Source organism: Numenius arquata, chromosome 8 (genome assembly GCF_964106895.1).
Source record: "Numenius arquata chromosome 8, bNumArq3.hap1.1, whole genome shotgun sequence".
NCBI lineage: Eukaryota > Metazoa > Chordata > Aves > Charadriiformes > Scolopacidae > Numenius > Numenius arquata.
The window spans coordinates 30,381,893-30,395,409 of record NC_133583.1 but is presented as its reverse complement, the minus strand read 5'-3'; the positions used below and the strand labels follow the sequence as shown (position 1 = coordinate 30,395,409).

Sequence of the window (13,517 nt, the reverse complement as noted above, 5' to 3'; positions counted from 1 at the left end):
GCACCCGGGGCTCCGGGAAAGAAAGCACCATTGTCAGCGCCTTGTTTCCAAAAGCGGTGTGTGCTCAGAGGCATGCTTGTCCCACCACTGGTGTCTGTCCCTCCCCGTTTACCCCGCAGCTAGGAGGACAAAAGGACGACCAGGGAGGACCGTGGAGCTCCTGTCACTCCGATGTTGGCTGGAACGGGGCCCGTGGGCTGCGGTGACAGCGTGGGTTTTCTGGGCAGGCGAGTGTGTGTAAGTTCTCTCTTTCTGGTTCCAGGACAATGCGCCTTTTTGTGGTGTGTCTCTTCAGTGTCTGGGGTCTGGTTGCCCCCGAGCGCTACGTGGTGGAAGACATTTGTACCGCGAAGCCACGAGACATCCCCGTGAATCCCATCTGCATCTATCGCAACCCTGAGAAGAAGCTCCAGGAGGGTGAAGGACAAGAGTCAGGGAAGAGCAAGCTCCCGGAGTTTACGAACCCTCGGGTCTGGGAGCTGTCGAAGGCCAACTCGCACTTTGCTGTTGTCTTCTACAAGTACCTGGCTGACTCCAAGGACAACGGGGAAAACATCTTCATGTCGCCCCTCAGCATTTCTACAGCCTTCGCCATGACCAAGCTCGGAGCTTGTGGTAGCACCCTCCAGCAGCTCATGGAGGTCAGTGGCATTTCCTCAGCCTTTTCCTGTAGCTGTCACCGGGGTCTGAAAGACAGCAAAGGTGATGGTGGCCAACTGCTGCTAAAGGCCTCTCTGGATCAGGATGACTCCCTGGCTTGGGAAGGGGGACCTTTATTTAAGCAAGCCCCTGGGAAGGACATATACAGGCTGCTTGTCTCCGGGTTTGTTTAAATCCCAACTCTTCCCTCTGACTTCCTATTCAGATCCAGCATTCAGGGTGGATTTCCCGGGTTTGGGAGGTGGTTTTCCTCTGGAGGAAAAGAAGCCCATTTGGGAGATCAGGGAAGGGAACGGGAACAGTTTCTTTCTTGCGGACTGGGCAAGCACGTAGCTGAGCAGGTGACTAAGCCCTTTCGTATGCAAAAAGCAGGAAAAAACATGGTATCAAGTCCCATTGGGAGAGGTTCTTTTTCACATGCCCTCTCCCTTGGGACAAAAATAAAGACACATGGACATCCTGCAGTCCACCTGGCTTCCGGGGGGCTACCTTCTTCGCACATGGGACACTACAGCCCAGAAGGACCTTTCTCCCTGCAATAAGGAGGTGTGAATTAAACCGCCTTTACGTAGATTTGGGTTCCAACGTGGAGGGTGGGTGAAGTTCTGAGGGCCTTTGAATTTCTCTGCTCCTTGATTTAGACTGTTGAGTCGCAGGCAAAGGCTCTATCACTGCTTGCTGTGGGGCCTGGGAGCTGCAGGAGCGTAAGAGCCTGCTCATGGATTCCTTCTCACTGTTTGGCTCCTCCAGGTCTTTCGATTTGACACCATTTCGGAGAAGACATCCGATCAGATCCACTTCTTCTTTGCCAAGCTGAACTGCCGGCTCTACAAGAAAGCCAACAAATCCTCAGAGCTGGTATCAGCCAACCGCCTCTTCGGGGAAAAGTCTTTGGTCTTTAATGAGACCTACCAGAACATTAGTGAAATAGTTTATGGAGCGAAACTCTGGCCCTTGAACTTCAAAGTGAGTTTGAACTATTCAGGATTTTTCTCTTTTGATTCTTTTTCCCCACCCTGTCCTTCTGCTTTTGCTGCGTCCCTACCTCTTGCCCACAGGGAGTGCCCCACTCTGGGTGCGTGGGAACAGTGTCCTCCCCAAGCACACACCCTGTTAATCTGTCTCCTGCAGAAGGGATACAAAAAAGGTGTTTAAAACCCTTAAGCTTTTTTTGGTCTCTTCCTTCAGGAGAAGCCAGAACTTTCCAGGAAGATCATTAATGAGTGGGTGGCCAATAAGACAGAGAAGCGCATTACAGAAGTGATCCCAGAAAGAGGTATTGATGATCTCACTGTCTTGGTCCTGGTCAACACCATTTATTTTAAGGTATGGCTGACAAAACTGGGGGAGAGCCCGTTTCCCTGGGGAAAAACACGATGCTCATGTTTGTCCTCCCCATCTCCCTTTTAGGGGCACTGGAAATCACAGTTCCCAGCTCCAAACACAAAACTGGATTTATTTCATAAAGCCAATGGTGAGACCTGCAAAGTCCCAATTATGTACCAAGAGTCCAAATTCCACCACGCGTCAATCGCTCAGGACAAAGTTCAGGTGCTGGAGCTGCCTTACAAAGGGGATGATATCACGATGGTGCTGGTCCTGCCCAAGGCTGGGACGCCGCTGGTGGAGGTGGAGCGAGACCTGACACCAGAGAAGCTGCAGGAGTGGATAGACTCCATGAAGGAGGTGTCTCTCTTTGTCTATCTCCCTCGCTTCCGTGTCGAGGACCACTTCAGTGTCAAGGAAAAACTGAGAAAAATGGGGCTGGAAGATCTCTTCAGTCCAGAAAATGCCAGACTCCCAGGTCAGATGTGGAGATGGGGTGGTGCAGGGCGGAGGTGGGGGGTAACCATTCCTCCACGGGTGCTAGGGCAGTAAGTGCAGCAGCACGTGAGGAACGAGAACATGAAAGCGTTTAGATGTTGCTGCAGTCAACGATGGACTCTGTGGTCAAGTCCCATCATGGACACGCAGCCCTGCTCTGCACTTAAGGATGTGGGAGTTAAGCAATCAGTTGCAGATCGTAGAGGATAGTTTTGTTTTAGGACAGACCCTTCTTCTGCTTGAACACAGGCCACGCAGGATGGAAGTGTGTTCTCTCTTGAACTGTTGTCTAAAAACATAGTTTTAACTTTCTCCATTTTGCATTTCAGGTATCATTGCAGAGGGCCGCACAGACCTGTACGTATCTGAGGCCTTCCACAAAGCCTTCCTTGAGGTAAGCCTTGTTTTGCCTCAGAGGTGTCTTCCTCTTTGTTTTTAAAAACGTGAAGTATGAAGAAAAAAAAAAAAAGGGAAAAAAAGAAAGCTCTGAACCTATGCTGTTCAATTCCTCGGCAATCTGGGGCTTCAGGGGGAGGTGGGAGCTTGACACTTGCCTTCCGTGGAGAAGAAGGGCAAGCCCTCTACATGCTGCCTAATGCTCATATTTTAATCTCATCTTCTCTTTTGGTTGGTAGGTGAATGAAGAAGGCAGCGAGGCATCAGCTGCTACAGCCGTCACCATCTCCGGCCGTTCCTTCCCCATGAACAGAATAATCTTCAATGCCAACAGGCCCTTCCTGCTTTTCATCCGGGAAGCCGCCCTCAACACCATTATCTTCATGGGCAGAATAGCTGATCCTTGCTCCTAAAGGGGCTGTCAGGGCCTCGCTTCTCCCTTATCTGCCTCTGGAAAGGGGGCAGTAGGGTATTGCCACAAAGCCCAGGCTGCTCCTGGGGTGGTTGGTCTTACTGTTTGGTGCAAGCTGCGGGGAGGGACTGTACCCAGCCGGGCTGTTACCGCTTCTCCTTGCTGTGCAAAGCTGGGCAGAGGGCACTTCACCTCCTCCATCATCCCTCAAAGGCAAGCTGAACTTTTGCCGGCACTTTTGTGGCACCTAAACCTGAGTCCAGCATTGCTGCCATTCTTATATCCAGCCCTCCTCCCTTTCAGGCCTCAAGCTGTAACTCCTATCCCCTGGTACATTAAAAACCTATAGATCTGTACGTAACAAACTGATTTCTGAACGGACAGGTTTCACTAAGTCCCTTCCTAGACTTATTTAAACTTTCCTTTTTCAACAAGCGGGTCCTTCCCTGCATGCCCCTGTCCCAGCAGAACAACCCCACGCCGGGGAGGGCAGTGGACCAGCAGCAGCCACATGGCACGTGCTGGCTGGGCCAGAAGCACCTTGACCCAGCTGTGTGTGGAACAGCTGGTGGGTGGAAGAGCTGCCAAACAGCGCAGCCCTATTTCCAACAGCTCTGTGGCGGGTCCCATGTGTCCAAGTGCTGAGCCGTCACTACTGAAAGCCTTGCATGGCCAAGGCTGTGAGTCTGTCTTTTTGAGTAGCAAGCTTTAAACTAGCTCCGTGCTCAAAATGGGGGTGTCTACGAACCGTGACAATGCCCAGGTAAGATAACTGATATCCATAACTCCATTAAAAATCTGTTATTTCACCTGCAAGCTTACTCATAGAGCTGAGGTGACCTGGCCTGCTGCCATGCCAAGTGTGTGATCTGACCTCTGGTCCACCCAAGGTGGCCATACTGCTGTAGGACCTCTCTGACAGGGTTGTCTTCAAGATGCAGAAGAATATGTGGTGAGCGTTCCTCTAAGATTTCATAGAATCATAAAATCACAGAATGGTTAGAGTTGGAAGGGACCTTAAAGATCATCAAGTTCCAAGCCCCCTGCCATGGGCAGGGGCACCTCCCACCAGACCAGGTTGCTCAAAGCCCCATCCAGCCTGGCCTTGAACACCTCCAGGGATGGGGCAGCCACAACTTCCCTGGGCAACCTGTTCCAGTGTCTCACCACCCTCACGGGAAAGAATTTCTTCCTGATATCTAATCTAAATCTCCCTTCTTTCAGTTTAAAACCGTTCCACCTCATCCTGTCACTACACTCCCTCATAAAGAGTCTCTCCCCATCTCTCCTGTAGGCTACCTTCAGGTACTGGAAGGCTGTTGTAAGCTCTCCCTGGAGCCTTCTCTTCTCCAGGCTGAACAATCCCAACTCTCTCAGCCTGTCTTCATAGGAGAGGTGCTCCAGCCCTCTGATCATCTTCGTGGCCCTCCTCTGGACTCGCTCCTACAGGTCCATGTCTGTCTTATGTTGGGGGCTCCAGAGCTGGACACAGTATTCCAGGTGGGGGTCTCATGAGAGCAGAGTAGAGGGGCGGAGTCATCTCCCTCACCCTGCTGGCCACTCTTCTTTTGATGCAGCCCAGGATACAGTTGGCTTTCTGGGCTGCCAGTGCACATTGCTGGCTCATGTTGAGCTTCTCATCCACAAGCGCTCCCAAGTCCTTCTCCTCAGGGCTGCTCTCGACCCATTCTCTGCCCAACCTGTATTGTGCATGGGATTGCCCCGACCCAGGTGCAGGACCTCACACTTGGCCTTGATGAACTTCATGAGGTTCACACAGGCCCACCTCTCCAGCCTGTTAAGGTCCCTCTGGAAGGCATCTCTTCCCTCCAGCGTGTCAACCACACCACACAGCTTGGTGTCATCAGCAAATTTGCTGAGGGTGCACTCAATCCCACTGTCCATGTCACCAATAAAGATGTTAAACAGCGCTGGTCCCAGTTCTGACCCCTGAGGAACGTCACTCGTCACTGGTCTCCACTTGGACATTGAGCCATTGACGGCAACTCTTTGAGTGCGGCCATCCAGCCAATTCCTTATCCACCAAGTGGTCCATCCATCAAATCCATGCCTCTCCAATTTAGAGACAAGGATGTCATGCGGGACAGTGTCAAATGCTTTGCACAAGTCCAGGTAGATGATGTCAGTTGCTCTTCCCTTATCCACCAGTGCTGTAACCCCATTGTAGGCAGCCACCAAATTTGTCAGGCATGATTTGCCCTTAGTGAAGCCATGTTGGCTGTCACTGAACATCTCCTTTTTTAAAAATGGGAGTTATGTTTCCCCTTTTCTGTTCAGAGGAACTTCACCGGACTGCCACAACTTCTCAAATACGATGAATAGTGGCTTAGCAACTTCATCCACCAGTTCCCTCCAGACCTGCGGATACATCTCATCAGGTCCCATGGACTTGTGCACTTTCAGATTCCTTAGATGGTCTCAAGCAGTTCTTCATTCTCCCAGTCCCTACTTTTACCTTCTGTGAGTTGGGCAGTGTGGCCAAAGCACTTGCCAGTGAAGACTGAGGCAAAAAAGTTGTCAGCACCTCAGTTCTTCTCCATATCCTGGGTGACCAGGTCTCCCATTCCCTTCCAGAGAGGGCGTACATTTTTCCTAGTCTTCTTTTTATCACTAATGTACCTGTAGAAGCTTTTCTTGTTGCCCCTGACGTCCCTGGCCAGATTTAATTCTGTCAAGGCTTTAGCTGTCAGGGATCCAACCTGATCCCTGGCTGCTTGGACAATTTCTCTGTATTCCTCCCTGGCTGGCTGTTCTTGCTTCCACCTTCTCTAGGCTTCCTTTTTGTGTTTGAGTTTGTCCAGGAGCTCCTTGTTCATCCATGCAGGCTTCCTGGCATTTTTGCCTGACTTCCTCTTTGTTGGGATGCGTCACTCCTGAGCTTGGAGGAGGTGATCCTTGAATATTAACCAGCTTTCTTGGGCCCCTCTTCCCTCCAGGGCCTTATTCCATGATACTTTACCAAGCAGATCTATGAAGAGGCCGAAGTCTGCTCTCCTGAAGTCCAGGGTAGTGAGCTTGCTGTGCATCCTCCTTACCACCCTAAGGATCTTGAACTCCACCATTTCGTGGTCACTGCAGCCAAGGCTGCCCTTGAGCTTCACATTCCCCACCAGCCCCTCCTTGCTGGTGAGAACAAGGTCCAGCATAGCACCTCTCCTCGTTGGCTCCTCTGTCACTTGGAGAAGGAAGTTATGATCAACACATTCCTGGAACCTCCTGGATTGCTTATACCCTGCTGTGCTGTCCCTCCAACAGATACCAGGGTGGTTGAAGTCCTCCATAAGGACTAGGGCTTGCGAATGCGAGGCTGCTCCTGTCTTGTCTACAGAGGGCCTCATCTGCTTGGTCTTCCTGGTCATGTGGCCTCTAGCAAGCCCCTACTGTAAAGTCACCTGTCCTTGTCCTTACTTTAATCCTGACCCATAAGCTCTTTGCATTTAGGGCCGCTGTTTAAAACAAAAAGGGCGGTGAAAGCACGGCCCTGTCTCGTCGTTAGTGCATGCTGCAGAAATCTTGCGTGTAGACAGCTGCTAAACCACCAGTACATGGCACTCCTTGGTGTGCAATTTACCCTGGATTTTGTAGGACCAGTAAAACATCTGCCCTTGTAAAGGCTTCCTCTCGGCAGCAATTGCCACAGGAAGCCGAGCACTGGGGGAGTTAAGTTAGCTGTGCCACTCTGTGGAAGAACTGGGAGGAAAAGATGTTTGGTCATGTCTGGAAACATCTCCGCCATTTTGGAAGGTCTGTAGCCCTCTCTCTTCTGTTCTCCAGGAGGAAGGTTAGAGCATCTGTGTGTGTGTCTTGCAAGTGGCGTGTGGTTTGGACATAAAATCATAGAGTTGCCGAGGTTGGAATGGACTCTTCAGATCATCTAGTCCCCAGGGTGAGTCACCTCCTCTGCTGTAGCTATCAGCCCCGTCGACGCTTGAGATCCGTAAAGCACTTGTCCTTCTTGTGCTGATGTGATTGCCTGGAGTAACACTTTGGAAAGAAGCTGTGTGTTTAATGCAGAAGCTGGGGCCCTGAAAAAAAAGCCGGGAGCATTTTGGAAAGAACTAAGAATTCAGAAGGCAGCTCTTCCTCTCCTTGTCCTACTCTGGCACTCGCTGCTGTGTCTTTTCTTGCTGGATCTTATCTTCTGCTTCCTTACCTCATTGTGCAGCTCCAGAAACACACAATCTCCTCCTGTAACCTCTGATTTGGGGTTGTGCTTTGGGCTATGGAGGTGGAGGCTGGTGAAAGAGGAGGGCTTGAGGCAATGCCTGGCTCTCCCTAGCGTGGCACTGAGCCATCGGCAGCCCGGAAAAACCTCTTGCTGCAACAGGGATCAGGTGCTTGGCTGGCAGCAAGAGCATAGTCCTTTCTCCACACGGTGAGACCAAAAAGCGCTGAGCCTGCAGAACTGACGAGACAAAGCTCATAAAAGAAAAAAAAAAAAAAGGACATGTCATTTAAGATGCCGGGAAAAGCAGCCTGGCACGGCCCAGCCTCTCCCGTGTTGCCAAGCTTGGGGCAGCGCCGAGCTGCCTGAAGGAGGGAGCAGACTCTTGCACCACAGATGATCTGAAGTGGACAGCAAAGAGAAAATCAAGGTCAGATCAGACCAGCCAGCTACAAGACACAGACGAGGATCTGAGTATTAAACCATTTAATTCTCAAACCACTCACATGCATAATGTTCTTTTACACAGTGTTAAAAGAAAGAAGAAAATGCGATTTGTTTTTTTTTTTAATACAAACAGAATTTCAAGTATACATTTATAGAATTTTCAAAGATTCCTACCCAAGTTGCTAAGTTTTCATTCACATTGTTCTTAAAGCTGTCCAACGAGAGCGCTTTTTGCTAAACTGCTTTCAATGCAATTGTACAGTCCCCTCTACCTTCCTTTTATTTCCCCCTTCCCCAGCTCTGGTTCTCTTACCACCCTTTCCTGCCCCCCCCTCCAGCGGCACTGGCTGTCCCTGTACACTATCGGCCACAGAGCTGGTGGCCCCTTCTCAAGAGCTTCTGTCTGCCAGCTCCGACTGGAAGAGGAAAAGGAAAGCAACGGTGGAGGACCAGCTTGGGCACAGCTTGTAAAAATCATTTAAGAACAGTCTGATATCCACAAGTTCCAGGCAGCAGGATCACGCTGCAACCTACTGCAGACTGGTGTGAACATGGACTGTTTTTTTGTTTTTTTTCTTGAAATAAGGACTGCAACCAAAAATAAAATTAATAATAATAATTAAAAAAAAAAAAAAGAATAATTAGTACAGCAGGAAATTTCTTAACTGTGAAAGTAAGTCTTGAGTGTTAGGACACCTGTCCTAAAAAGTTTGATTTATAGGTCAACAGTTGAAGGCGACAGCACAATTTTTCTTACAAATGGTTACTCTGCAAACCAGCTCAGAGCAGAATCAATGTGGGACAGACAAACTTGGATTTAAAAAAAAAAAAAAAAAAAGTAATAAAATACTGAACTGACTAGGGCTCCATATCCACATGATGGAAGAAAACCCCACAACCCCAGCAACAACTTTGTCGTGGTTTTGCTCATTCGACTTAGCTCAGCCCTGTGCACGCGGACGGGCCATCTGCTGTGTTGTAACTGGGTGTAACTTCTGACCTATTAAAAACGGGGTTTAAATAGTCTTTACAGGCAAGGGTGGGTTTTTCTTGACCGATTACAAAAGTATTCTAACAGGCCAACGCACGCCAGGCCTGTTAGTGCTACAGCACGGCTGAGCTGCACCCAGGTTTGTGGTTGGAGTGGGAACTCCTGTCGGCGGTGTGGGCAGGGGCAGTGCCAGGCCGGGAGGGCTGCGGGAGCGGGAGGTAGAGCTGCGGTAGTTTTTCGGGCTGCCCACAGCAGCCGAGGGTCTGGCAACATCGCTCCCTCCCGGGCTCTGCCTGACAAGAAGCCACCTACCTGTACGGCTGTGTCAAAAGCCAGCAACAGCCATACTCATCTTATGATTTAAAGTGCATTTCTTCAGTAAAGGGTTTGTTTTGTTTTTTTTTTTCTTTTTTTTTTCTTTTTTTTTTTTTTTTTAAGAGGAACCTATTTAAAGTGCTGTTCTAGTTTGGAAAGGGACTCCGTTTAGAAAAAAAAAAATGGCACCTTTTCACATGAGAGATCTGCTCTCTGTATGTGTCTGTGTATATATATATATACACATATATAAATTTGCAGAGTCAGATCTGCTGACTAATGACCAACATATAAAAGTGTTTAGTTTTTTTTTTTTTATTTTATTTTATTGCTTTTTTACTGCTGCCTGCTCCCTGGGAGGCAGGGGGGAGATGGAATCTCCTCTTACCTTCCAGACCATTAACTAATTTCCCAGTGCAGGAAGTTGAACCTGCAGCCTCACAGATTTGGCCCGTGGGACAGTTTGCTGCCAACCGCAGCCTGATCCTGAACTGTCACAGCCCCGGAGCCAACCTGCGAGGGTCACAGCAAGAAACTGGCAGCAAAGAGGGACAACGGACCCCGAAAGGCTTCCCCCGCCTCTTCCTGCCAGATGCCATTTTCATAGAGTCACTTTACAGAGCAGACCTGCATTTCTGAAACACCAGAGGTAAGGAAAACAAATCTGTTTTAAGTGAAAGCTTTGCTGATAGAGTGTGTAGTGTGGTAACCTCAGCACTCCAAGAGAGAGAGGTAGTTACTGTCCTGTGAATCTTCTGCTGCTTGACGCAACTCAATTTCTGGAGTGATTGCTCGAAAAAAAAAAAAGAAAAGGAAAAAAAGTCCTGTGCTCTTTATTAAGAGTTATCCCAGTTAAAACTTTCTGTTGAAGACGTACTTGACTACTCCCTCTAAGAGGCTTCTATATTTTAGAAATTGATTGTCAGTCTAGTTTATTACGAAATCAAATTTGATTAGCAAGTTGCTATACAAAGCCACTTACATTGTTAACTCTTGTTACGTTACTCTTCCACTGCTCTGCAAGGAAGTGCTCAATCATCAGCGTCCCTGTTTGGGGGTTATTGTTCATACAGCTTGTCTGCTACAGCGTCACCGCGTGACAGCATAGGACAGCATTTCATACTCTGAGCAGTTTTCATGGAAACGTTAAAAAGAGCTACCGGTGTCATATTCACAGTGTTGTACAGGAAATACAGGGGGGGTGACACTAGGGAAAGGAGGGGGCAGAGGGCAGCTTTGGGGACAACTGGGGCACAGCTCGTGGGAGCTTCAGCTAGTGTTTAAGATACCAGAGGATTAGGGGAAACCCACATCCGTTCCTTTCCCTTTTCAGACAAAAAGCAGTACTTTGAATAGCTTGCTTTCATTTCTGTGAGCTAACCTCCGATACAGTCTTCTCTTGTCCTTCCCTAACCCTCCCTGTAAGTGTGGGGCACAAGGTGAGGAATACGTTACCGCAAGAACGTACAGCTGCATATTACGCGCTTCCTAACCCAGCTTTTTAAAGAGCTTATTCAGAAAAGTCCCTGTTTTGCCACCAAGAAGGATCACTCTCGCACCCCTTGGCCTGTCTTAACTGTCAGCAATTTTACATACACAAACACAAAAGAAACATGCATTACTTGAATGACAACACTCCCCTTTCACTTTTTAAATCACTTCTCACAGTCACTTGCCCTGTGACAATGTAGCTGTCGCACATCAGCTTTTTGCCCAGGCAAGAACTTCAGGGGAGCCAAAAGGAATTAGACTTAAGCAACGGGTATGACAAAATTCTGTTCTTCATCCCAAATTCACCCGCAATCCAGACTGGCTGCTTCCCCCAACAGCATAACCCTGGCTTTGGAAACCTTCTAACACTTGGGAAAAGTACCTGTGCACCAGGTACAACATCGTTCCTGAATATCCTGCAGAGATACAGTTTGCCCTCAGCCTGCAAACACGTGCCCCAATGACAGCCTCTGCGAACAAAACCCCCATCCCTCTGTTTCTACAGAGCAAACTTAGGACTAATTCACCTTGCGGCAGGTGACAGCCGCAGGGGCGATGAGGCTTCACACCTCGTGCCAAAATCAAAGCTGTCATCAGGAGAATTGCACAGTCCACCTTTTGTTAGTGTAACAGCCTCCACAACAAAACAGCCTCCAGCACCTTCCTCCTCCCAACTAGCCCTCACTTCTTTAAGCCAAGAGTTGTGTTCAGTTACCAATTTACATATAATGAAGTATTAAATAAAAGCTTCACAGTAATCCATAGAGCTTCCTTAGATGTGTAAACTCTAAGAAAATAGCATCTCAGGAGCACAAACTCCCCTATCAAACCAATGCCCTACACACATAGATGAACGAATGGACGCCAAACGCACCTCTGCCTCAAGACACAGCTTTTAAACTTGACCAAATGGGGAACCGGTGAAGTGACATCATCAGGTTAAAATGCGTTTCTAAGAAGTTTCTCAGCCATAATTTTGTGTTTCCTCCCCCCGCCCCAGACTGAGTAATTTCCATTGTACTTTTCTCCTTTTATGCTGCTACTTTCCGTATTTTACAACCAGTAGTAAAACTAACCAATATCTAGCTTCATTTGTTATCGGTTTCACAGTTTCATAGCCAATGGTACTGGGTCTGACTGCAAAGGTAACGGGAAGGTTTAAATAAATAAGCTCCACTGCAATATAAAAATAATGAAGACATTTAACCACAGATCTGAGGGTGAGGGGGGTTAAGTACGTGGACAAAAGCTAAGTAAAGCTGGAGGCTTAACGTAGCTGACAGTCTACAAAAAATTAATGCACTGATTTTTTTTTTTTAAAGTACTGCCTTAGATAACTGCAGTAAAATAATAAATCAGAGTATGTCAGATTAAACAAGGAACTTACACAGCAGTATTTAAAAGATACCTGAATATGTTTCAAAAGCTTAACTGATATGAACTGATATGAAGCCCATTAAAGCTGCCCATTTTTACATGATAATGTAATGTAAAAAAAAAAAAGTAACAAAAATACAGCTTGGCATAGTCTAATGGAAACAGGATCCTGGAGGCTGCGCTCACGCATAAGGAGCAGCTGGACTTCTCCATAGACTGGAGACGTGAAAATGAAAAAAAATGGTAACTGGAAATGTACTCTTAGGATAAAAGTCTCTACCCCTTGTTTTGTATTACGCAGCGCAGCGTGTGGTGGGGCAATATTTCATACTCCAGGGGAGTGACCGAAAAGCCCAGAATAAGGGAGGGTGGGAGGGAGGCCAGCGCTGCCTCCCCCCTCAAAGCAGAGCTAACTTCCAGCAGGTCGCTCAGGGTCTCGCCTGGTCAAGTCTGGCCTATCTCCCAGGACGGAGATTTCACAGCCTCTCTGGACCACCTGTTCCAATACTACTTGGCTATACTCACGGGGAAAAAGTGTCTTGTAATACCTAACCTGAATCTCCCTCGTACAAGCTTCTGCCTACCGCTGCTCCTCCTTCCACTCTGCACCTCTGAGAAGAGTTTGGCTCCATCTTCTCTGCACCCTCCCCTTGGCTGCTGAGTTTAAAGAGAAGAAATGACATAGGTAAAGGAGAGAAATGAAAGCAAACTTCAGTCTTCAACAGCTTAAACACCTGCTAGAAAACCTAACGTTCAGAAAACGGCACTTTGAAATCTGTCTGGTACTACTCATTTCCAGCCTTCGCTTGCCACCCTTCCGTTCCTTCCAAGGGTGTTTCTTAAATCTGCACAGCAAATTTGCCTCCACTAGGGACTGACTCATTTTCCTTCATTACCATTCATGGCTCCAGGATAGAAACCACTGGAGATGCTCAGTTCTAACATTGTAGGACAGGGTATAGGCATCTTTGCACACCTGTCTCCCAAGACAGCAGGGCTTCCCGCAGGCTCCTAACTCATACAGGTTCTAGAACTGGCATTTCCCTGCCTGCAGCATCCACAACGTGCTAGACACACACGGACACTTCTTCCTAATGACACTTTGCTGTCGTTTCACCTGCTCCACCCAACACCTCCTGTTGGTTTCCAGTTCCAGCAGCCCCAGCCAGTGCCCAAAACAGATGAGCCCTCTTCATATTTTGGGTGTCTCCCTCCTCCCTGCTAAGCCAACCTCCATTCCTTGCTATTTCTGTTTGCGCTTTGCTGATCACTTCCCTGCTACAACAAATGGCTCAGGTTAGGAAGAACCAGACGGTGCGCCCCTGGCAATCTGAAGAAACTCTGGCTAATGCAGGCGAACTCTCTGCGTGGTTGAAGTGCTGCTCTTCTCAATCGCTTTGAGGGCTGAATCCTTTACA

At 48.4% G+C, this 13,517-nt stretch overlaps 1 protein-coding gene across 1 annotated transcript; it reads left to right on the top strand.

Annotated features, from left to right (window-relative positions):
- Positions 1-251: 251 nt before the first annotated feature.
- Positions 252-3,651, top strand: SERPINC1 (serpin family C member 1). Its single transcript, XM_074152749.1, has 6 exons — positions 252-641; positions 1,411-1,626; positions 1,849-1,986; positions 2,071-2,464; positions 2,814-2,878; positions 3,120-3,651. Exons 1-6 carry the CDS (start codon positions 267-269, stop codon positions 3,291-3,293), a joined length of 1,362 nt encoding a protein of 453 aa, XP_074008850.1. The 5' UTR covers positions 252-266; the 3' UTR covers positions 3,294-3,651.
- Positions 3,652-13,517: the final 9,866 nt, after the last annotated feature.